This window comes from Candoia aspera, chromosome 8 (genome assembly GCF_035149785.1).
Source record: "Candoia aspera isolate rCanAsp1 chromosome 8, rCanAsp1.hap2, whole genome shotgun sequence".
NCBI classification, from domain to species: domain Eukaryota; kingdom Metazoa; phylum Chordata; class Lepidosauria; order Squamata; family Boidae; genus Candoia; species Candoia aspera.
In genome coordinates this window covers 63,501,588-63,526,753 of record NC_086160.1, presented here as the reverse complement: position 1 = coordinate 63,526,753, position 25,166 = coordinate 63,501,588, and the positions used below count along the sequence as shown (strand labels likewise).

At 40.1% G+C, this 25,166-nt stretch overlaps 1 protein-coding gene across 1 annotated transcript in view; it reads left to right on the top strand.

The window, feature by feature from the left end:
- MMRN1 (multimerin 1) overlaps window positions 1-19,616 on the top strand; it is an 85,342-nt gene extending 65,726 nt beyond the window's left edge. The window contains exons 6-8 of the mRNA XM_063310832.1: window positions 554-2,515; window positions 9,821-9,967; window positions 17,580-19,616. Of these exons, the coding sequence (XP_063166902.1) occupies window positions 554-2,515; window positions 9,821-9,967; window positions 17,580-18,001 (2,531 nt within the window). The 3' untranslated portion in view covers window positions 18,002-19,616. The remainder of the gene's footprint in view (window positions 1-553; window positions 2,516-9,820; window positions 9,968-17,579) is intronic.
- Window positions 19,617-25,166: the final 5,550 nt, after the last annotated feature.

Genomic DNA, 25,166 nt, shown 5'->3' with positions numbered 1-25,166 from the left:
ATTCTGCTTTAAACAAACAAACAAACAAACAAATAAATCCAAACCTGTAAATTTCTGTTTGTAATTTCGTGCCGATTAGATAACAGCAAATTAAAATCATTTCAGTACCACTGACCTTTCCTCATCCCCCCCCCCCCCCCGCCCTGGGCATGTAACTGTATATTTGGATAGTTCCTTTAAACCTTTGGACTATTCTGCTGGAATCTGTGGTTACATTTCACTCTGTCACAGTGGTTTATAATTGGAGGGAGCATATACTATGTCTCCTCCCCCAGGACAGCAAAACTGATTAAAAGGATGAGAGTGACTAGTAAAAATGCTATTCAAACAGAACCCCTTTGAGATTTAGTGAAGGTAATAATCCATCCAGGAACATACTGTGCAAATGTTATTGCACAAAACATTGTTTCGCTCCTGCCACATACAGAGGAAAACAATGGGTTTTAGGCAGGAGAGAGAGAAAGAGAACCCTGAGGTTTACTTAAATATTGGATTTTTGCTTTTTCTCGGGCTGTTTATTAAGGAAGGCTTTTGTATCTTTTCTCCCCTGTAGGTTTCAAATCTAAAGGCGTGACTGAGCTTATCAAAGAAATGGTAAAAGAGCAATTTAAAGCCTTCCAGAGTGACATACAAGAGACAGTGGCTCAGATTTTCAAGATCACATCTGATCTCTCCGAAGATCTCGAGAATACCAAAGGGCTAGTCAAAAGTTTGAATAAATCCTGCCAAAAATTTGCCCTTGATATTGAAAATAGACCTACAAGGGTAGAAATTCTAGATATTAGAACCCAGATCTTGCATCTTGAAGAAGACATAAGCTTTACATGTGAGAAGCCAATCAGAGAACTGCAAGAAAGGCAGAGGTCTTTGGAAATTGACCTAGAGCATCAGAGTTCAAGGAGTGATATTTACTATGACTCCCTGAACAAAACTCTTACTCAAATGAAAGAAGCACATGAACAACTATTATTGACTGAAAAAAGCTCAGACCAAAATGTCCCCGTAGCTGCTGAATCAATGAGTGATAATCTTACAAATTTCATGACAAGTTTACAGGAGAAAATGAAAACACAGAGCCTGATGGTTTTGCAGCTCTATGATGACCTCCGAATTCAAGATAGCAAGATCAATAATCTCACCATCTCATTAGAAATCCAGCGAGATAATTTACTAGGTAGATGTGATAACATATTGTCTGAGTGCAGAAGTGACATCCAAATGGAAATAAAGGGTGTGGAAGGGGACATTCATTCCTTAAATAAAAGTGTGGAGAATCTGGTGTTTCCCTTGAATGATAAGATGGACAAAATGAATGAGCAAATTAATGACCTCTGCTATGATATGGAGATTCTCCAACCCTTGATTGAACAAGGAGTTCCTTTCAGCCTTACATCAGAGGATGAGATGCGGCTTGAAACTGATACTATTAGCAGAAAACTGGAGAATTTAACCAGTGTTGTGACAGGGCTGAACTCCACCATTGAGAAACTCCACAAAAACCAGAAGGAACTTAGAAATGAAGCTCAGGCTCATTATGAAATTTCTGAGAGGCAAATTAATGAATGTTTTGTTTTAATGGAGGATGGATTAAACAAGACTATGTTGGTTATCAACAGTGCTATTGATTCCATCCAAGATAACTATGTGCTAAAAGAAACACTGAATACCTGGAAAAATGAGACAGAAGCTTGCTGCAGTCGTCAGGAGAGGATGGAAAACATATTGATGTTAATACCACAGTTTCAAAAGATGAACGAATCCCTTCAGATGCTAGTCAACCAAAATGAGAAACCAAAAAGAATATGGCCCTCTGCAGAATCTTCCTTTGGTGAACGTAACATCCATCATCTCAGCAGTGGTCACCCTAACCCGAATACAACATTATTAAATGTTCAAGAGCACCAGCGACATGTTGGTCACCAGGATGAGAAAATATTGCTCCCCAGCCATGAATACAATGATCATGAAGTGCGCCTGCAGGCTGTGGAGGCAAAAATCATCAAATTTCTGGCAAACAATTGTGTCTCAGTAAGAAATGTGAAAGCAGCTGCAACAGAAAATGAGAAAGCAATCTCTATTCAGCTTCAGACCTTCAATTCCAGAATCAGGGCTCTTGAAGCCAAAAGTATCCGCCTATCCTTGAGCATCCCTCTCTTAAACAAGACAGCCAATGAAGCAAGGAACTTGTGTCAGCATGTCTCTGGAAGCATTAGAGAAATGAATGCCAGCATTCCCAAATTGATGCCAACTGTTCACTCAGATGGCATACTGTTTCAGAAAGGCTTCCAAGAGCTCACTGGTGCCATGGTGGAGGCCAGAACAGAAACACTTCTAGCCAACCTAACCTGGTATGTAGACAAATCCCTAGAAGAGGCAGTGGACACTATAACCAAACGTCTAAAGGTAGCTGCTGCAATTCCAAAGAAGCCATTGCCAGGGAAAAAGATGCCTGTGGACACCAGAGCAAATCAGGAGGGGAGAAGTCAGAGAAACACTGATGCTACTTTAAAAGCAGGTAATGCACTGTAATATTGCCACTGTTATTGGTGTTGCCTGAAATGTTGTCCAAAAGATGTGTTTCCTTTATTCATAATACTTAAATGCAATAAGATTTAAGTGCTATTTCTTTTTTGTAAAAAACTGCTCATTTTTGAGGGAAAATGAAATTCTGCAGATGAGCAGATAATATATTTAAGTCCTAACAAAACAAAACAAAACAAAACAAAACAAAACAAAACAAACAAACAAAAAAACCCTAAGCCCATGTCACCAAATATTAATTTCAACTGAGCACCAAAGTAATTAGCAGGGATTGTTTTATTCTCTTTTGTCTTACTGACTAAGTTCACATGTTGTGTTAAATCATAATTCATTTGAATATGTTTTACAGAATTGGCTGGGTGTACACCACATCCTGTGCCAGAACCAAGCAAACCACCTTATGGGTTATCACGATCTTTGTGGCTTTACATATCTGAACCCAGCTACCACATAAAATGATCTTTCTCCAACCAGATATGTTGGAGTTACATTTTCTAGAATTCCCAAGCAATGAGACTATGAATCCTAGAGAGAGAGAATCATAGAGAGCTAGTTTGGTCTAGTGGTTAAGGTGATGGGCTAGAAACCAGGAGACCATGAGTTCTAGTCCCACCTTAGGCACAAAGCCAGCTGGGTGACCTTGGGCCAGTCACTCTCTCTCAGCCCAACTCACCTCACAGGGTTGCTGTTGTGGGGAAAATAGGAGGAGGAAGGAGTATGAGGCATGTTCACCGCCTTGAGTTATTTATATATATAAAAATAAAGGTGGGATAAAAACATCTAAAAAAAATTCCTGGGACTTTTTATCCCCACACCTATATGGCAATAGGCTTGGAAATAAAAAGAAATATAGAAATAATAAAAATTAGCTTTTGGGGCAAGCAAGCATAATGGCAATAGGGATATTTCTGTGTGGCAGCCTTCTCAAATCTGGTCCTCTTCAGATTCGTTGAGACTGCAACTTTCAGAATCTCTGAACCAATTGGGCAAATGGCTGTACTAGCTGTGGGATTCTGAGGGAAGGTTATTGTATGCTATTGTTGGCCACTTCTGTTGGAAAGTCTTCCAAAGCTCTATTAAATAAGTTCTGTGTCTGTAGGATTTCGTTTTCCTGAGCTGAGGAGAATTGCTGAGCTTGTCCAACAGTCATGTGACCTTCCTGAGTCTCTCAAGAATATTTGCTTAGCTCTAAATTTGAATTAAAATTATATTCAGGATAAGACCATGTGGATAAAAAAATCTAAAACCAACCAAAACAAGACAGCTGAATCAATGCAATATAAGGTGAAGCTAAACGCTTTATCAGAATGAGTTCTTGGTGATGACATTTTATCTTCTTAGTATCTATATGGAAATGATCTGCTATGATCAATCTAACATAGGGCCACCATAGTGCAAGTCAATTTAGAACTTACAGGAAAAAGCAATAACATCCTGGAGATAAGACTGGTGTTACAGTCGACTATAAACATAGCATACAGTTCCAGGTTCCCTTTGTAAGGAAATAAGCATTGTTCCTGAGTGGTCAGTTGAATAATGACCATAGAACTGAGACTCCATGCAGGTATGGCAAACAGTTTATAAAATCCCCTGGCAAAAAACTTAATATCAGGCTGCTATGGGATTTCTCCAACGCCAAGAGATGTATTATTTTAAATTATCTTTAAAAAAATGGATTTGAAAATACTGAATTATTTGCATGCACAGTAAGGTGTATTGGTGAACAGCAAAGGCATTTCATTCTTTTTAAGAATGCTAAAAAGATGTTAAGACTGTTGTCTTAATCTTGATTCCTTTCACCTCAGAGCATGTGCTCAGAGCAAACCTAAATTCAAGTGCTTGCAGGTCTTCTGATAATCAAGCGCAATTTTAAAGTCGATTTGGGTGTCAATAATATTCAACTTTATTTCATATCTGGCTTATTCACTTAATTCCCTGGAAGCCTCTTTTCTGCAGCAGTAAAAGTAGTAGAAGTCAGCAGTTGTATGAATGAAGTACTGTAGCTCATTTTTGCAAACTTTATCCCATCTTTCCATGTAGAGCTTCCTGTATTTCAACCTAAGCTGTTCCTTTATAAATGGCAAAACAGCATATATATGACAAAGCTGATTTCATAGAGATTAGGAAGAATGTGTCCTAACAACCAGGAAACACACTGAGACAAGGAACTGGTCTCTAATATTTATTGCTAGTACTTAACAGGAATCCTAACAAACTGAAGAAGCATGGGGAAAACCCAGACATATAACCCCCAAGGGTTAAGGCGGTCCCGATCTGTGTCTCTTTGAATGGCTGAACAGTTCCTCAGTGCTACGCATGCGCTTGACAGGCTGGATGGGAGCCCCCTGCTCGCCATCCTTACTCATGACAGAATGGATGGTCTCAACGTATAAAGTTGTATCAAACCATTAATCTATCTACCCTAATATTACTTGTGTGATTTTGGAAAACTAATACTCCCTTAAGACTGATTTTACATAGTGCATTAACCCCACAATGAACAAACTTTTGGTGGTCATTTTTGTTGGATGAAGGGCCTCACTGTCTTAGATAATGAAACTCCACATTATATGGGTGAGTCCAGAAGTTCTCCCATTGATGAGTTACACTGATTGGGAAGGTCACCCTAGAGTTTTAATTCATCCACAAGATAGAGAGCTGAAAGCAAGGAAGCAAGTTATTTTTTATAGGGTGCCTCCCGAATGACTTACAGAAAGACAAAAGACGTGCCTAATAAGTCTGTTAAGCTCATGGGAAGGAATACAATCCTTATTATATGTTAACTATCAGCACAATCAGAGATTTAGATCTCTCCCCACCCCCTGCCAAGAACTCCAGGCTCCATCTCCTGCCCTGATAAGCACCACTTTAAGCTTTTAGATTCTATGCTTTTAGCTAAGGCTTGAACCTAGGAGATCTGGTAACTGAGTGAGGACCTCAAAATAATGATGCGTTTTAAACACAAATTGTAACATATGTTATCCTAGTCATCAAAAATGCCACTGTTGCTTTATTGTTCAGTGCAAAGGCACCTCCCCACATGTTTTGCACTTTGTGTTTAATTGCAAGAGATTGAGCATAATTCTAATTTAGTTTGGCTCTTTATGCTTCAGCTTTGCATGTTTGGTGCAGTAGGGTGGGAGACTGATGAAAGGGGTATGTGTGTGTGTGTTGTATGTAATTTGCACAGAGGAAGATAACTGGAGACTGACAACACTGCCTCATAGGAAATGGAATGGCTACAACAGCAGCAATTCTTTATTGTTGAAGTATGAACAGACTCCCCAAACAGCCTCCTTGTATTAAGGAGGGAAATGTCCCTGTTGTTGATTCAGTCCTTAAGCAATTGGCCATTCTTTGACCAAAAACAGACCAAAATATCTGTCACTGTTATTACTTGGGGTCATAATCAGATCACTGAGAAAGTAGGAATGCAAGTCTTTATGAGCTTGGGTGAAAGGCACATGATGCATCAACTCCATCAGGTCAGTGCCTAATTTCTTATCAGAGAAATAAAATAGTGCTTAAATATTATAACAATAAACAGGACCATAGTCTGCTCTGACTGTCGCATACAGACTGAGGATGAAGTTTGGAATAAAGACAGATGACATTAAAAAAAACAACCACTATTCATAGAATTAGTGTGTTGGAAGGACCGTTGCAGAACTGCTGGCCATGGTCCTGAAAGTAATGAACTGATTTAGCACCTTTAGTCCCTTCCAAAGTTCAGTCCTTGCTTGATCATGAAGACTGTGGGAATTGTCCCAAGCTGTTTGATCTGGGTTATTGCCTCCTTATGGCAGTGATGATCACAATAGATCAGAAGGCATTGCTATCTTATTGTAAGACTGTAAAAGTTGGGCTCTTTGGGGAAGGAGTGTCTTAAAATGGAGTAAGTCAATACAGTACCATTGTCTTGCTGAGGTAGTAAACTTATTTTTGAACTTCCTAGCAACAATACCATCATATGAGATTCTCATACGATAAAATTTCCTGCATCTAGAACACCAGAGCCCTTTGTAGGTTTTCCTATGTATGTTTCAGTCTGATACTGCAAACTTCTGCTGACACTTTTCCTCTGCCATTGGATAGTGTACATATGGAGGACGGCTTAGATATCAAATATTCTTGCTTAGATTTCTGCCTTATGTGCTAAAAGTGTGTATAAATTGAACTCTTCTTTGTATAGGACCCACTGAATAATAGCTTCAATTACTGTCTGAAGATATAGAATTTAATATAGATTTTCCATCCCAGTGAGAACAAGACTTGGGTCTACTGTAGCATATGGGGTCCTGTTTATTTGCAAAACCTATAAATAAAGTAAGTAAGTTAGCATTTCCTCCCAAGTTCTTGACATTTGAACTCTACTTGTACATTGCTTTGTCCTGGACATTATTGCTGTGATTGATGGAATGCAATGTGTGTTGGGAGCAGGAGAGAAAGAATGAGTAAATGATTAGTTAAGTCACACAAAAACTTCTCAGTGTGTTTCAGGCTGTAAACCTCATCTGTCTAACTTCAGAATGGGAGGGTGGACTCATACAAAGCTTTGTATTTAGCCTGGTAAGCTCAAATTCATCACTGTTGAAGTGCTATGATTGGGCTGCAAACTAAAGATAGCTCAGAGTAGCAATGAAGTGCCTGTGAAAAGAGGCAATTCATACATCTGCCAGCAATCAACACTCATTCTGAAAACCCTTTTCATCTCCTAGACCTACTTACCTACCTCTCGAGCATACCTGGACTATTCTTTCAATACCAGAGGCTGGCCTGCCTGGCAATCTTTTTGCAAGAATATGCATACTGTGTTATTACAGTTCAGAAATCCTAAGTGGAAAATATGTTGTATAGTCTCTAGTAATTCAATTCAATTCAATTCAATTCAATTCAATTCAATTCAATTCAATTCAATTCAATTCAATTCAATTCAATTCAATTGTGTATCACAGTGCTATAGAACAATGATTTCTAGAGGACAGTTCAAAGGGGATCTGGTTGTCTCTGAGTATTTAATTTATATGTATATGTAATAGAATCAAGGAAGTATCCTGTACCCAGATGTACCAATGCAAGAAGCAGGTAGGAATTTGTTTATAAAATGCCTACGTTTTTCTAGGTGTTATAGGAAGGTTTTAAAAATGATCCAGGTTCTACCCTTGCACTTATGATGAGAAAGTAGAAGGACTATGCAGAGGGAGAGGAAACAAGTAAATTCAGATTGCCTAAATTCTCAGTGATATAGGTGGGAAATTGACTGTAAAGAAGGCAATTCTTAAAAAGGAGAGTCAAAGAGATGTTGGTCTCAGCCAAGCTGAGGGAGTGGCCCATACACTGACCTTTCTCATTGCATTGGCGAGGTGGAATGGCTGATAACTACTGGCAATATATTATAGTGCTGTTTCATGAAAAGCCATCATAATATAGTAGGTCAAGTAAAATGATAGGCTGGACCCTTCTCCTTGTGAAGATAGTTTTCTATATGAAAGGTATTTTAACTTTGATGGCAGCCTCTATCTGCAGTCTATAATGGAGTTGAGAACAGCTACATGCCTTGATTTTGTTGCACTTATAGGCTGAGTTTATTCTTTTGCATATTCCTATATGTGAAAAGCTGTGTGATGTCTTGTAGAATATTCAAAATGCCTTCAGGTGCTTGTTCTGTTTCATTAGTATTAACATTGTTAATGCGCAGCTGCCCACCTAGTATTTCACACATGAAAATAGAGACATGTTTATATAATACATCTGCTGTCTTACCACCCAAATACTGCTTGTTGTATTGCTAAAGGCAACACTTGGTCTGCTGCATTGAATGTCTTTGCAATAACTTGCCCTGTTTTAAAAACCAAGAAAGCATTGTACAGTGGTGTAGAGATTACAGTGTCACACTAAGGTCACAGAGGCCTGGCTTCAAATCTGTCCTCAGTCCTTTTGCTCACTAGTAACTTAATTTAGTTGCTTTCTCAGGATAACTTTTGCATAGGCATGGTGTGGGGAAATAAGCTGAGATGGGAACCCATGTATACTGCCCTGAGTATTTTTGGAAGAATGTGGTTTATAAATGTAACCATTAATATTCCCCAGTGTGACAGTGTTTCATAGGTTGTGTGCAGCCAGTTATACAATGGTCCACCACAGTTTTAAGGAGATGATTTAAATATGCCATTAATTCAAAATAATTCAAAATAAGCCAAAATATTGGCCGAGAGCAAACATTATTCCCTAGCGAGCTGTTCACCAAAAGTGTCTATTTTCATGATAAAAGAGCAGGTCTCCTTTATGCTTATACTATAAGTCAACCTTCAGAACAGCCACTTTAGTTCCAATCCCATATCCTAGGGAAATCACGCAGCTCAGGTTCCCATCTGTAAAATGGGAACTGAATTGTAAGGCACTAAGAGGTATTTTATTGATGAACGAAATGTTACTTGACAGTATACCCAGGCATGCAGAGCTGGGCAGAGTGCACCCCTTTCACTTTAGATTGGCAGAAATGATGACTGATTAGCCAGTTGAGTCCCAATGTCATCTATGCCAGCAAAGAATGTCTGATGAAATTCCCCGATGACAAATAACATTAGGGGAACAAATACACTAGGCTGGAAAACAGCATAATTTATATGCAAATAAATAATGGAGGCTGACTTTCTTCTTTTATCATTCTTAACTAGGAATGGTGGAAAAGAATTCTGTTCATTTCTCAGGTTTAAGTGAACTGACCTAATTTGCTCTTTCCAGACAAATATTGTATAGACTAGGTTCCCCAGCACCAACCCAGCAATTTGTCTTTAAAATGTAAGCACCGTCTTAGATTTCCTGAGGATATGACAATTTGAAGGAGATGATTTTTTCCCCCCTGTATCATCTTTGAGGGTGAAGAGGGTTGTCTAAAATTCAGGGTAGTCTTCCTTTCAACTGACTATGGATATATGACTGGGAATTGTTAACTCTTACAGTGGATTCTTACAGTTTAATATGGATGTCTATACTCTGAACTTGAGTATTAGGGAAAATGCATGCACACATGTTGGGCAAAACTGTATATAACAGTATATATTAGAAAATTGAGGCACAAAGTGTGCAAATGGTTGGACTCAACATATAGGAAACTGACCTGGATTGCAAATAAATTGATGGAGTGATTCATCCCTATCCAGGTGGTGAAGGGGTAAGAGAAACCAGAGACTAAAAATAAATCAATTTTAGTTTTGGATGCTACTTTCTGCTGTGGGGGCTAACTCTGGCAATTCATGCTTTTTTCTTTTCAATCCAGGGGATTATCTGAGCTGCAGTAGCTCCCCATGTCAAAATGGAGGGACCTGTGTCAATGAAAGGAAGGGCTTTGTCTGTGCTTGCCGCTATCCTTTTGGAGGAGCCAACTGCAGTGCCAAGATGATGGAGGAAAATGCTGCAGCCATAGGTGAGCACATGCAAAATATACTGTGCCTGTTTCCTACTTCTCTAGCTATAGGCCAGAGACTGAAGAGAGGAGAACAAGAGAAACTCCCCAATGGTGAAAAATTTATTGTTCAATGAGAGCCTACAATCCTCTGTTTGGACCAGCCTCACCTCAAAACGTATAAAATTTAATAAATAACTAACAAGTCTATGATAGATTGAACAAGATGGCATTGAGCCAAGCTGTCCAGTCATAAAGAGGTAAATGAGAACAGGACAACAATTTTTGTCACTAAATTGCATCATTAGGAAACTGAAGGTACAGCTAAGGTTGCACAGTCACTTCCACTAAAGTAATTGTGTTTTTCTAATAGCCACCACACTGGTGAGTTCGGTACTGTGCTCTCTTCCTGGACCTGAGGAGGTGCCCTGCCCAGGCTGGGTCCTGGACCTCCCCTGTCCTCTCCTCTTCTCCTTCCCTCCTCAGGAGTCAGAGGAAGGGCTACCTTGCTCTGGCCACCCAGAGCAAGAAGAACTGATTTTGCATTCACACAATATCCCAAGCTCCCTGCAGATGATTTGCTTTGGGCTGAATGTGTCAAGTAATCACCTCTCCCTCCCACTACCACTCCTGTTCATTTCCCATCTAGAATAACATTTCCAGGGTGAATGGGAAACAGGCTGGGCTGTGCTATACCTTTCCTGCCCATTGGCCATGTGTCACCTGTAGTTCAGGCCCTTGCCTTCCTGGGAATCAGAGCCTTGCAAGCCCTTCACTTTCTGACCTCCCAACCATCATGGTCAGGCCGAAACTGGTGGCCCCCCTCAGATATGTTTACAACTCCCTGACGTGAACAACAGATGAAGATTCTTGACCCAAGAGACCCAAGATCAAATCAACCTTCAGCCATGAAAGCTCACTCAGTGACTCTGGCACTCAGCCAGTCTTTCTCTCTCTCAGCCTAAATCATCTCACAAGATGGTTGCTGGCGGGGTTAACACTGGAAAAAAAACAACTGTTTTGGGTTTGTGGAGGAAAGATGGAATGACAGCCAACCATAGAAAGGAAAACATTTCTATCCCTGACTTTTCTGCATTCAGAGAAAAAATTCAGCAGTGTCAGTATGCATAGGTTCTGGACACCCCATGGGTTTTTGTTCTTGTTGTTGTTGTTGTTGTTTCAGTGGATACATGTTCTTCTAAAAATCCTTAGTTCTGTTCACACAACACAATGAACTACAACTTAGTGTGCAGTATCAGCTCAGCAATGTTTATGGTTCCTATGTCATCTGAACCCAGACATTGATTATGTGGCTAAATAAAGCATAGATGTTAGTACAAACATAGGCAGGCCATGCATAATTAATATGCTATGCATATTGGTGCTAGAATACATTGTTGCAGTAGCATGTTGGAAACAGGGACGGTACTGTTGTGGATTGCTTAACTTTCAAACCATGACCTTCATTTGGGATGAACTGCAATGCCCAGAATGTCTCAATCAGTATAGGGATGGTAGTTTAACTCATCTGGGGATTACCAGATTATGAAAATAAAGTTAGTTAGTTAGCTAGTCAGTCATTCAGTTAATTAATTAATTAATTTATGGGCTGCCCAACTTCAAACAACTCTGGGTAGCTTCACAAAGTTAAAAGAATAATTTCAACAGACAAACACAAACAAAAACAATATATGTTCAAGGGAAGAAAACCATGTTTCCACATCTTTCTCCGGTTTAAAGGAACCAGTCCATCTATCTTAACCCAAAGCCTGTGGGAAGATCCTGATTTTTAAGTAGTACTTGAAGGTGGGCAAGGTGGGACCACAGAAAGGCTTTAGAATCTCTTTAAATCCTATGATTTCATTCTGTGAATATAAAACTTATTGAAATGAATGGGGCTTATTTCAAAGCCAGAAGCTTCCAACTGTTTTTCAGAGCATGGACAGCATTTGGCATTTAAAGGATGCAGAGGCCCACAATTCAAATAGTAGGTAGTAGAACTCTGCAGATCTTGAAAAGGAACTTCTCATTGAGGAATATTTGAGCAAAACTGTCCCACAAACTTGTTTCATGAAGTAACAAAGCTTCCTCCTGCGTTGTTTGATTTGCTGTCTTCCACAGATTTCCTCTTTCAATAGCTGGAAGAGACTTCTGGGCCTTGGCAAAATATGCTTCTGGTGTTTCCAGTTAGCTCTTGGAAGCACTTTCTGGCTTTTGCAAGTGCCAGAGAGGGCAAGAGGAGGATGTGAGGTGGTATGAAGCACTTGTGGAAGCCAATTGCTCTCCTTCATGAAACAAATCAAAGCTGGCTCACTCAAGCCTGGTAGAAAAGGCCAGGACAAAAATAAATTTTAGTTATCATTTAGATTTCCTAAAAAAAAAAATACTGGGTATATGAATATTTTCCATGTCCTGAATATTTTTACTTCCCATTTAGTTGGGCTTTCCAAGATTTGAAAGCTCTCCATTTAGCCTGGACTCAGGTTGGGTGTCTCTGATCCAAGCATTGTGTACAGGACTGCATTGCTGGCCTTTTTTCTTGTCCATGTCCCCAAAACATTTAGGTGGTTTCATGCATTGTTCATGGCTAAGATGGTAACTCTAGAGAAGCTCCAGAGGGAGCTTCAGGAAAGCTCCTTTGGTGGGTTCTTCTTTATTTGGTGGATCCTCCAGACAAGCTTTCTGGCAGCCAGAAAGGGGACAGCAACATTCTAAGACAGCATTTCTCAACCTTGGCAAGTTTAAGAGGTGTGGACTTCCACTCCCAGAATTCTAAGGGAACAGATCAACTGTTCTAATTGGTCACAATGCTTTGAATGCAGCACTGCTTTTAGGGCAGAAGTATCCAATTTTATTTGGTCCAAGGGCCACTCTTGGCTTTGAGTGATATGCCAAGGGTCACATGCCAAAAATAATGGGTACAGCCAGGACAAATAAATGCTGCTTTCATTTACAGATATGTGCAATTAAATTTTAATATATTTAATATGATGAACTAAGTAATTTTCCCTCCCATCACTTTAAAAATTAAAATTTGATGGCAACATTTGGAGAGCCCTGGGAATCACTCCAATGTTTCAGACCTTAGCTTGAGCATCTTTCACTTAGGGCATTGTTGGCTTCTTCTGCTCACAAACATCCAGTGAAAAATATTGTTTAATTAGGCATTAGTAGAGGCATTTTCTAGTTTGGGAACCTAGCAGCTGCCCAACAAAGCCACAGGCCAGGAGCTGGCCTGTGCAATTATACCTGTCAGAGAAAAAAAATCTGATGTGTATTTTGCTTGATATATATCATAATCACATCTTACATTTTAGTCATGCCTTTCAACAGTAATTTGTGGGAAGCCCCTTAACACATTGCAGTATTTGTAAAAATCAGAAGGAATTTGTATCTGATTAGATGTTCTTCCATCCAAATAGACAGCAACAGTCACAGAGACCCTGGCCATAAAAAGAAATGTGCTAATTTCAGTCATATTTATATTGGTGGAAGGATTTGTTTATCCTCCTCCTCCTCTCTTATTCATCATCATCATAAATGTCTCATATATAGTTGGCATCTTGTGAGCAAATTTTGGGCTGGGCAGCAGATGCAAACTTGTTACTTCTGTAAAAGTGTGTGATACAAATATTGGAGGAAAGAATCATAATAATAGTTCTCCCCCTACCCCCCACTCCCCAATAAAGCAGCACAGGACTGAAATTTTCTACCTGTTTTTTGTTTGTTTGTTTGTTTCTCTCTGTCTCTCTGTCTCTCTCTTTGTCTCTCTCTCACACACAATTCCCTTCTCACCCCTAAGGGTGGTGTGTGTCTTCCTCAACCTTGGGTCCTCCACCAGAGGCCTGGGAGTTTGAGGGTTTTGCGCAGTATCTTAGTTGTTCCTAGCACTTCACTCTTCTGGACAGAGAGCTTGTTCCTGGGATCTGCTGGAGCCCCTCTCCCAGCTTGGGAGTCACAGGCCTGAGTGCCCCTACCACCCCTGGGACCACTTTGGTCTTCCCTTTCCACATCCTCTCTAGTTCCTCCTTCAGGCCCTGGTACTTCTCCAGCTCCTCATCCTCCTTCCTCCTGATGTTGCTGTCACTTGGTACCACTACATCTATCACCACTGCTGTCTTCTGGTCCTTGTCTACTACCATGATGTCTGGTTGATTGGCCAGTACCTGTGTGATGAACACCTACCCAAGTTTCCAACCAGACTCAAGAATGCAAGGTGGGAGTTGGTCAAGCAATGCCAGAGCCAGCACAGCTTGAGGGACTGCCTCCCCAGTATGTGTATTTTGCAGATGTATTTGGAGAAATGGAAGCAGACCAGCTTCCCCCCCCACCGTAAGACTGATTGTGCCATTGAACTAGACCCAGAGGCAAAGCTACCCAAGCCCAAAATCTATCCCTTGACCCAGAAGGAGCTGGCAGCTTTGCATGAGTTCATTGACAAGAATTTGGCGCATGGCTTCATTGAGCCCCCCAATTCCCCTGTGGAGCGCCAGTTTTGTTCTGTGAGAAAAAGGATGGGACTCTTAGACTTTGCATGGACTACCAAGGCTTGAATGCCATCTGCACATTTTCCAAGTACCCCTTACCGGACATCTAGTTCATTTAGCTAAGGGGAATTTTTTTTCCAAACTGGACTTAAGGGAAGCGTATTTCCGTGTTCGCATCAAGGAGGGGGATGAATGGAAGACTGCTTTTAATTGTCCTTTGTGGTCCTTCCAATATAAGGTTCTTCTGTTTGGACTTTCAGGGGCTTCTGGAGTTTTTATGCAACTCATTAACAAGGTTCTCCATGACCATCTATTTAAAGGAGTGTTGGTTTATTTAGAGCTTGGGAGTCACAGCCCTGAGTGCCCCTACCACCTACTGGGAGTGCTTTGGCCTTCACTTTCCACATCCTCTCTAGTTCCTCCTACAGGCCCTAGTACATCTCCAGCTCCTCATCCTCCTTCTTCCTGATGTTTCTGTCACTTGGCACCGCTACATCTATCACCACTGCTGTCTTCTGGTCCTACTACCATGATGTCTGGTTGATTGGCCAGTACCTGCCTGTCCAATTGTCACAGGTTCCTTTGAAACCCAAAGGTTAGCTTACTCAGACTCACCAAGACGTTCCCAAGAAGACACTGCACAAGTTGACCTTTTCGTTCACCCCTTTTATGTTGGGGAATTCTTTGACTTATAAAACCACCAGTAACAGTATAAAAGTTTTTTTTCTTACTTAGGTGACCAATTAATACTAACCTATATTATTTATTTATTTATTTATTTTCCAAATTTCTATCACTGCCCATCTCTCCTGAAAAGGGGACTCTGGGCAGTTGATAGAAATTTGAATTACTACTATTACTACTCTAACTATGTCTACTCTAATACATGTAGATCACTAAGCTATTCTTTCACTATACTATTACTATAGCTATGAAACACTACTAACAATTCTACTACTACCTTTAGAACCTAGTTCCCCTTTAAGTGGACAAAGTCTCACTCACTCCTTCTCTACCTTTGCTACAAGCCTTGACTGCTGCTCTCACCCTTGCTTCCTTCTGTCTTCTGCTTCTCCTACACACCCAGCTATTCCAAACCCAGGGCTTTTAACCATCTCCCTGCCCTCCTTATGCTGAGGTGTGTTAGGCTTAAAGAGGAAGGAAAGCACTTAAAGGGTGCTTACAATTTTAGTACAGTCCGTCTTGCCACACCAATACACAAACACACACACACACACACTCTTTCTGGTGCATTTGACATTAATTGTGAAGAAAATTGCTTTCCTTACAATTTAAGAATTCATTTTTGTTTTTTCCTTTAGTTCTTGAGGATTTGACAGGAAGCCTGGGGGAAAGTTTATAACTCTACCTGTGTCTGCCATATGAAGCTGATCCCATTTAAATCAGCAATTCCGCATGAGGAGAAGACAACAAAAGGCAGGCTGGGATGTTATGGCAGGCTTAGAGGGCGAATGCTGAAAATAGCATCTCCGAGTACAGATCTCTTGCACTCCTTTCTCATTAAACTTATTCTGTGACATGATGGCATTATGCTGATTTCCCCTCTCTTGCTTCTCCCAAATGGCTACTACTTTCTGGGGAGGTGGGGAAAATTGCAGCAAAGTGACAATATGGAGAAAGAAAGGATGGATGATAGAGAATATTACTGGGCAGAGATATTCTCCTGCATTTTTCCCATATTACCCTCATTCAGTTTGATGAAAGAGGATTTGTTTTTGAAACTCTTTCAGAAAAGCTGTAAATTTCAGAGAAATTGTCATGGAAGGAGTGTGGTGTTCTTGCCCTAACTGAATTATAAGCCAAAAGGTGTGTGTCCATGTATGAACACCCTGCCTTTTATTGTACAATCACTAGCCTTCAGCCAACTTGATTTCTCATGCTTTTCATTCTCCTTGCCCCATTGAAAAATTATCCTCCCAGTGTTTCTCCACACATTTGATAAAGAATTTTGGAATGCAATTGTCCCCAGCTTTAATCAAGAACTAAGCTAGATTGTAACACTAATCATACAATTTCCAATTTATTTTTTAAAAACAAAAACGAAAATAGCATGGATGGAGACTGTTCAGATAGGAAACCAACAAGGAAATGGTCACAAACCACCCATGGTCTTCTGACAAAGCCAAGTCTTTGAGGCTTTCCAAACACAAACAGGGTGGGGTCCATATGGAATTCAGGGGGGATGGTTCTCCAGTGTACAGGAGAGGCCACAGAGAAGGCCTATATCTAATGACCTGTACTGCTTCGCTGATGAGATCTGAAGTACAAGTAGTCCTCACTTAATGGCCATTTGTTTAATGACAGTGCAGAGATATGATGGGGCTAAAAAAGTTACTTATGACCCATCCTCAAAGTTATGACCATTGCACCACCCCCGCAGCCACACGATCATGATTTGGGTGCTTAGCAACTGGCTTGCATTTATGACTGGTTGCAGCATCCTGTGATCAATCACATGATCATGATTTCCAACCTTCCCAGCCAGCTTCCAACAATCCAGATCAATAGGGAACCATGGATTTGCTTAACAACTGTGGTAAACATGGTCATAAAATTGGTCTGGTCACATGATACCTTGCTTAATGACCATATTGCTTAGCGACTGAAATTCTGGTCCCAATTGCAGTTGTTAAGTGAGGGCTACCTGTATGCCAAGCCTGCCAGATCTTACTGAATGGGTAGAAACAACTGGAAAAAGATGATCCTATAGTGCGAGTTTTAAAATTTTTACAAACAAAAAGAATTTAAAAATCTTCCATCGGGAGCCTTTTATGAGTGTAATAGCAGATGAAGGTAAGTCACATGAAGATTGGGACTACAGAAAAGGGCTAAAGCTCCCTGTCAACCTGAAACATGCCTGTATGCCTGCAATTATCTTTAAAAAGCACTCATGTAATGGATTATTGTAAGAATGGCATCACATCAAGGGTGATCTTCAGAAAGAGTTCTAAAACTTTAACAACTGTTCTCAGTGGAGCCTCGTTGCAGCTTTGAGGTCTCTTCTCTCTTTGATTTTGGACTTTGCAATTGTGTGTCCAAGTCTGCCATCATGTCTCGTTCTGTTCAAAAACTCTACCCAGTTTTTACATTCTGACCATATTTTTTGATTGTTTTTTATTTTGCAGATTTCTCAAAAGGATCTTACAGATATGCCCCGATGATAGCCTTTTTTGCTTCACACACTTATGGGATGAACACACCCGGTCCTATTCGGTTTAACAATCTGGATGTCAACTATGGGACCTCTTATGTCCCAGCAAATGGAAGGTTCCGCGTACCATACTTGGGAGTATATGTCTTTGAATATAACATTGAATCAAGCAGCCCATTCATCTCTGGCTATCTTGTGGTCGATGGAACAGACAAGCTAGCTTTCCGGTCTGAAAATGGAAGTGATGACAAATATGTCACTAGAGTAGTTACTGGAGATGCTTTATTGGAACTGAACTATGGACAAGAAGTCTGGCTCAGGCTGGTGAAGGGCTCCATCCCAGCAAAATATCCACCCATAACTACATTTAGTGGCTACTTATTGTACCGTACATAAAAGCTGTTGTCCATTTTTTCTTCCCTGTTGCTTCTAACTTCTTTCTACCCAAATAAAGGAAATCTCATTTAGGGTTGCCACCTCTTGTTTGGTAGATTTCCTGTGCCTCTAATTTTTGCACAATAGACAGAAATTAGATAGGAAATACTTATCCCAACCTTGCATTCCAATGCTGGAAAAAGATCTATCAGTACCTTTCTTGCAGAAGAACTTTACCAAAAAACAGATGGTAACTCACCTATTCGAACAATGACAAAGAGATCATACCCAGGGTTTCCCAACCTTAGCAACTTTCAGGTGTGTAGATTTCAGCTCCTGTAATTCTCCTCTACGGCCATGCTGGCTGTGGAATTCTGAAGTTTGAAGTCCACCCGTATGGAAATAGCAAGATTAGGAAACAGTGTCATGAATGATGTTCTGAATATTATAAGCATGTAAAAGAGTCTTTGGAGAACATGCAAAGTTAGATTTTGATAGCTCATGATATTCACATGATATTAGCTAAGGGTAAATTGACTTCAGGCTTGCAGGATCTACTTTGTTTTGTTTTTATTAGAAAAATTGAAGTTATTCAGATTTAACACTTTCTGCCTTCCATTATAGCACTTTTGGGAAAGCTCTGAAGGTTGTACCCAAAGTTTTGAAGATTACTTGTGGCCCTAGTAATATGCTTACAGATTCTGATCTGCCTTCTGATTGTTTCTGAAACCATTATTTTATTCATCTGTAACTTGTATCTGAATGGTTCTGTTCCCATGTCAATGGAATGGAAAGACCCAGGTGATATATGCTTCTCTTATATGTAGACCTTTCGTATATTCTCTCTGCAGCCATATGAAATAGCATCATGAAAAACTTTCAACATATTAGGACCAGGATGGCAAACTAGCCAGGGATTGTGGGGTTTTTGTTTTGTTTTGTTTTCTTGGTTTAACTTTAGTTTAGGTTGGCTTCAGAGAGTGCAGTAGTAATGTATTCATGTCACCCAAGCAGATGGTTGCAGAAAATGTGACTTGCTTTTTGTATATTTTGCTTTGGTTGGGGTCCAAAAAAGTTAAAATGGCAAAATAGACATTAAGCATAACACAGTTTAATGTGCCTCCTTTTGCTTTTATTTTTTGCCCTTATTTTTGAGAGCAATTTTGTACTTTATGCATTTTTGCCCTTATTTTTTAAAAAAGTGAATGGGGAATATCAGACTACTGAAAAATCAGTGATTTATTTCCAAATTTCAGCAGCATGATCTTGGGGAATTCTAGAAGCTGCAGAAAGGGGCTGAAGTTTTCCTACCCTTGAATTAGGAGGAAGATCCAGATTGGTAAAATGAAGTTAATTTCATTTGCCAAATTCAGTATGTAGTTGAAACTATATGCAGAATTCTACATTATTCTTCCAGAACTTCACCACATATAATCAAGAGGTGTACATCTCATAACAAAATTAAATTTTAATGTTCTTATTTACCCATGCTGCATTTTATAGTTATACAAAATTGGTGTATATTACTGTGAAAACTATCAATTTAAACACTGAATTTCCAAGATGTGTATTTTTGGAGCTGTTTAATAAATTGTGTGTCATGCATGTAAGAGATTAATAAACCAATCAAAGCATAGGTGATGCTTTAAGGATCCTGAATGAAGGCAATTTCACTTGCTTTAAGCAACAACAACACAAACTGTTGAAAAAATTACCTCTAATGCATTGCTTATTTCAAAATAAGTATACAGTTTGCTTGTCACCAACACAGCACACCATCCACAAGGGAGTGCTTTGCTGAAAATCCGATTAAAAATCCATATATTTAAACTGTATTTAGTAAATTAGTCAATTAATAGCATCAATTAAGGGACTAAGACTTTCATCATTCCTGCATCCACTGTTGACTGATAAGGAATCTGTGATGCTTTAAATGTCAAACAAAATGAAGTATAGGAGCACAGTTGTACACCCAACCATTACTGAGAACTGTTTCAGTCCACTCCATTTTGTGTGTGTGTGTGTGTAAATCCTGTCTTCTGTTTATAAGATAAATCTTCAACACACCATAAATCCTAGATGTATATATTACTGCCCTTTTCTCCACTGGTACCATATCGTTTTGTAAATACTTAAAATCCCCAATTTGTCACTAACCTATCCTAGCGTATCATTGAATTTTATCATGCCTCTTGCCCACATGGCTGAATCCCTCCCCACCCCTTGTATGACTTTGTCAGTTTAATAATCTGTTTAGTCCCCTTTACTCCTGCTATGGATAAGGCTAAATGGCGTGGAAATTACCCTGCAGATGAAATTCAAATGACCCACTAGAGACTGCATCTTACTCTTAAATATGACTTTCTTTGCCCTTGCTGCCCTTGTCACCAAATCCTTCAAGCCAGGTCTCTATCCACAAAGATGTTAATTGTTTTCTTTCAAACTGAGATTCCTGATAGGCTTTCTTGTTATCCTTGTCTCCCCCATGCAAACACATTTCATTTCTTTTGAACACACCTGTGACCTTTAGGCTTTTAATATATGGAGATGAAATCTAGTGTATAGGTGCAGCAGTAAGGCAGAACCCTCACCTCAATTCAGGCTTGGATCTTTGTAGTTATCTCTCCTAAAAGCTGACTGAATAACTTTAATTGTGAAGTGAATGGATATTTATAGATCTGTTATGCTATGGATTAAGGTAGTGAAACATTAAGAGTAGAAGAGGTGATTGCTGGATTCATCGATTCACCTCCCTATACAGTTTGGGTCAGTCTGAACCAGAGAGATTGATACCTTTTGGCTATTAGTCATATCAATCACTGACCTAGTTTCCTTCCCAAGTATACTTTTGCCATTATTTTCAAAATATTTGTTCTTTGAGGGGTGGGATGTGGGGTAGGCAAGGTCCCATTTTAGACAAAAAGCGAGTAGGGTGACCATTTATAGACATAGGTATATGTATCACATTGTGATTCACATCATAGTCAAGGATTTTACCATGATCAGTTTTGGAATATTGCATCTGTCTTTATTATAATTGACCATTATTATTCACTCCTTTATTTTTGTGTGTAGCAGTTAGGTTGTACATACAAACAAGAGGTAGACATGAGATGGGGTTATGCTATCACATCTCTTTCCTAGAGTCACGCATCATGTAGCTTCATATCTTCATGAGCATGTGGAAGTCTCCTTATGAACAATGGTATGCAGGAAGACTTGTTCTTGGCACATGTCCAGTTCAATTTAGCAGGGGCAGAACCAAGGTTTTTGTTTGTTCCATATATCCCAAACATCTTAGTTCAAGATGCATGCACAGAGATATTGGAACAGAGAGACTTCTTTTGTTTCCTTTTCTCTGCTCATAGAAAATTTCTCTCCATCATAAATTTCAGAGAATAAGTCAAATCCATCTGTTTGTATTACTTGGCAATTACAGTTCATTAATATAATCTGGATCATGTAGAAAGCAAGAGAGTGCCAGAAAAACATCTGCTTCATTGACTACGCTAAAGCCTTTGATTGTGTGGATCACAACAAACTGTGGCAAATTCTTAAAGAGATGGGCGTACCAGACCACCTTACCTGTCTCCTGAGAAACCTCTATGAGGGCCAAGAAGCAACAGTTAGAACCGGACATGGAACTACTGATTGATTCAAAATTGGGAAAGGAGTACAACAAGGCTGTATATTGTCACCCTGCTTATTTAACTTATATGCAGAGTACATCATGAGAAATGCTGGGCTGGATGAATCACAAGCCGGAATTAAGATTGCTGGAAGAAATAACAACCTCAGATATGCGGATGATACCACCCTAATGGCAGAAAGTGAAGAGGAACTAAAGAGCCTCTTGATGAGGGTGAAAGAGGAGAGTGCAAAAGCTGGCTTGAAACCCAACATTAAAAAAACTAAGATCATGGCATCTGGTCCCATCACTTCCTGGCAAATAGAAGGGGAAGAAATGGAAGCAGTGACAGATTTTATTTTCTTGGGCTCCAAGATCACCACAGACGGTGACTGCAGCCACGAAATTAAAAGGCGCCTGCTCCTTGGGAGGAAAGCTATGGCAAACCTAGATAGCATATTAAAAAGCAGAGACATCACCTTGCCAACAAAGGTCTGTATAATCAAAGCTATGGTTTTCCCAGTAGTGATGTATGGCTGTGAGAGATGTATGGACCATAAGGAAGGCTGAGTGCCAAAGAATTAATGCTTTCTAACTGTGGTGTTGGGAAGACTCTCGAGAATCCCTTGGACTGCAAGGAGGTCAAATCAGTCAGTCCTACAGGAAATCAACCCTGATTGTTCATTGGAAGGATAGATACTGAAGCTGAATCTCAAATACTTTGCCCACCTAATACGAAGAGAGGACTCACTGGAAAAGACCCTGATGCTGGGAAAGACTGAAGGCAAAAGGAGAAGGGGATGGCAGAGGAGGAAATGGTTAGATAGCATCACCAATGCAATGAACATGAATTTGAGTAAACTCCGGGAGCCAGTGGAGGACAGGAAGGCCTGGCGTGCTATGGTCCATGGAGTCACGAAGGGTCAGACATGACTTAACGACTGAACAACAACAGCAATATAACCTGTAGCACCATATCAGGTGCATAGGGAAGGCCCTACTCTTAGGCAAAATGAGATAGTCACCTCATGTGGCAACAGTTTATTGTGGAAGAGAGTTGGACATCATAGTGCCTGCACTGTGTGGTAAAACTTTTTGTGTGTGTGCCTTTGAGTCAGTTTTGACTCCTGGTGATTGCCTGGACTAGTCCCTGCAGTTTTCTTGGCAAGATTTTCAGAAGTAGTTTGCCATTGCCTCCTTCCCAAGGCTGAGAGAGAGGACTGGCTCAAGGTCACCCAGCTGGTTTTGTGTCTAAAGTGGGACTAGAACTCATGGTCTCCTGGTTTCTAGCCTGGTGCCTCAACCACTACACCAAACTGGCTCTTGTGGTAGAACATGCAGCTCCATTATCAATGTTGAAGAAAGATTCAACTACTTATCCAATAAGATTCTTTGTTTCAGGTAACAAATGTTTGGGGCTGCTTATGTGAGTGCACCAACAATGCTATCCTTGTGGGGCAGGAAGAGTATTAGTCTATAATCTTCATTTCCCTCTTCATCCTGTTCCTGTTAAGAGCATCCTCTGAATGTTTTTGAACTTCTTATGGCTATGTTTGCTACCCCAGACAGGATTGTCTTCCAAATGTCACAAGTTGTGACACTCTACTCCATTCCCCAGTGGCACACAAGTCAACACACTTCATTTGAATTTCACTCAGTTTAGGAAGTAGGCTATCGGCTCCTTAATCTAAGGAAGCATTTATCTTTGAATGTAACTGCAAATCGATCAAATCAGTAAGGCTGACCATTATGCAGAAGAGAGTGGAATCAATCACTCCACCTTCCTGTGGCTTTCTCCTCCCCTCCCACTGTCTTTAAGAATAAGTGCAAATAGCATCTCACACTGCACATTCATTTTATGTTTTCCCTGATAACTCAAGGGTGAGCATTTATCTCAAGTCAAGCTCAAAAAGGTATCCAAGCCCTGTGCCCAGCATATGGCAAGGCAAGCAGCCACCGCCTCTGTATATTTGGATAGTCCAATTACCATGGCAACGTTTTTATCTGCTTTGGCTTTGACAAGCCCATCCAATTTATTGTGGCACTCTGCGCTATTATTTCCTCACTTGTGCCCAGCAAGCCATCCTTGAATGCATTTGCCAGCACTTCAACTTTTAGCATGCTATGTTGCAAGCTGCCAGTTTTACAGCAAGCCTCTTTTGCTGGCTGAGTGACAGTTGCAGGCCATATTTATAAGTCCTAGACAGTCATCATTATCATCATCTGATTGTGACCCTTCCAAATATTTCAAAGACTTCATTATTGCAAACTGAGGGGGATTGTTCCTATATAAACTCTTTCCCTTTTTTTTTAAAATGAAGATTCAAACAGTGATTAGAAAGTATATGAATAAAGAGCTGGATACACATGGTCTTTTAAATTTTTCCATAAAATTTGGTAGATGACTTCTCCTAATTCTTCAAGAATTTCTCAAGGGGAGGATTTTCCTTTAGGAGTAACAGCCACATTACAATTGCAAAACCCCTGTTGCAGGAGTTCTCTCTGTGTTTCCTTGAGTTTAAATGGAACATGGAAAGCTAGAGAGGCTGCAGACCAATAGAGAAGAGATAGTGGTATAAAAGGCAGAGTTTACACATGTGCATGTATGTGCATGCACACACACTCAGAGCTATGGTTGCCTCATAGGTAACTAAATTCAAGAATACCATTCTCAACCCGTGAGAATTTTGTTCTACTTTGAACAAACTCCTAAAGCAAATTTTCCTTCATCAAACTAAATCAGAATTTTTGGCTGAATGCTACAGTATATGGAAATATGTAGTAATGCATTATACAGCTTAAGGTGGAAGGTTAGTAAAGTTAATTAACTCCAAGGATCTGTACTCAACTAACTGCAATTTACTGTCAATAGGACCCAAGGCATGACTTTGTACTTGAAAATGTCCAAATATGAAATGCCATCTTTTAAGAAATACACCTGATGTCAGTCTTACTGATATTTTAGCCTTGAACCAAATCAGACCTATTTTGTTAAGCATTTAAGAATTACTAGAGCATATTGCAGTGGATGCAGTTAAGAGCTTTTGCTCTATTCCTAAATTCTGTTGATTTTATTGATGTTTTACTGATATAGTGGTTGTTTAACAGTGCTATTCCTTGGGAGAAGAGCAATGACCAATCTCGATAAAATAGTTAAGAGCAGAGACATCACACTGACAACAAAGGTCCACATAGTTAAAGCAATGGTGTTCCCTGTAGTAACCTATGGCTGCGAGAGCTGGACCATAAGGAAGGCTGAGAGAAGGAAGATAGATGCTTTTGAACTGTGGTGTTGGAGGAAAATTCTGAGAGTGCCTTGGACTGCAGGAAGATCAAACCAGTCCATCCTCCAGGAAATCAAGCCAGACTGCTCACTTGAGGGAATGATATTAAAGGCCAAACTGAAATACTTTGGCCACATAATGAGAAGACAGGACACCCTGGAGAAGATGCTGATGCTAGGGAGAGTGGAGGGCAAAAGGAAGAGGGGCCGACCAAGGGCAAGGTGGATGGATGATATTCTAGAGGTGACGGACTCGTCCCTGGGGGAGCTGGGGG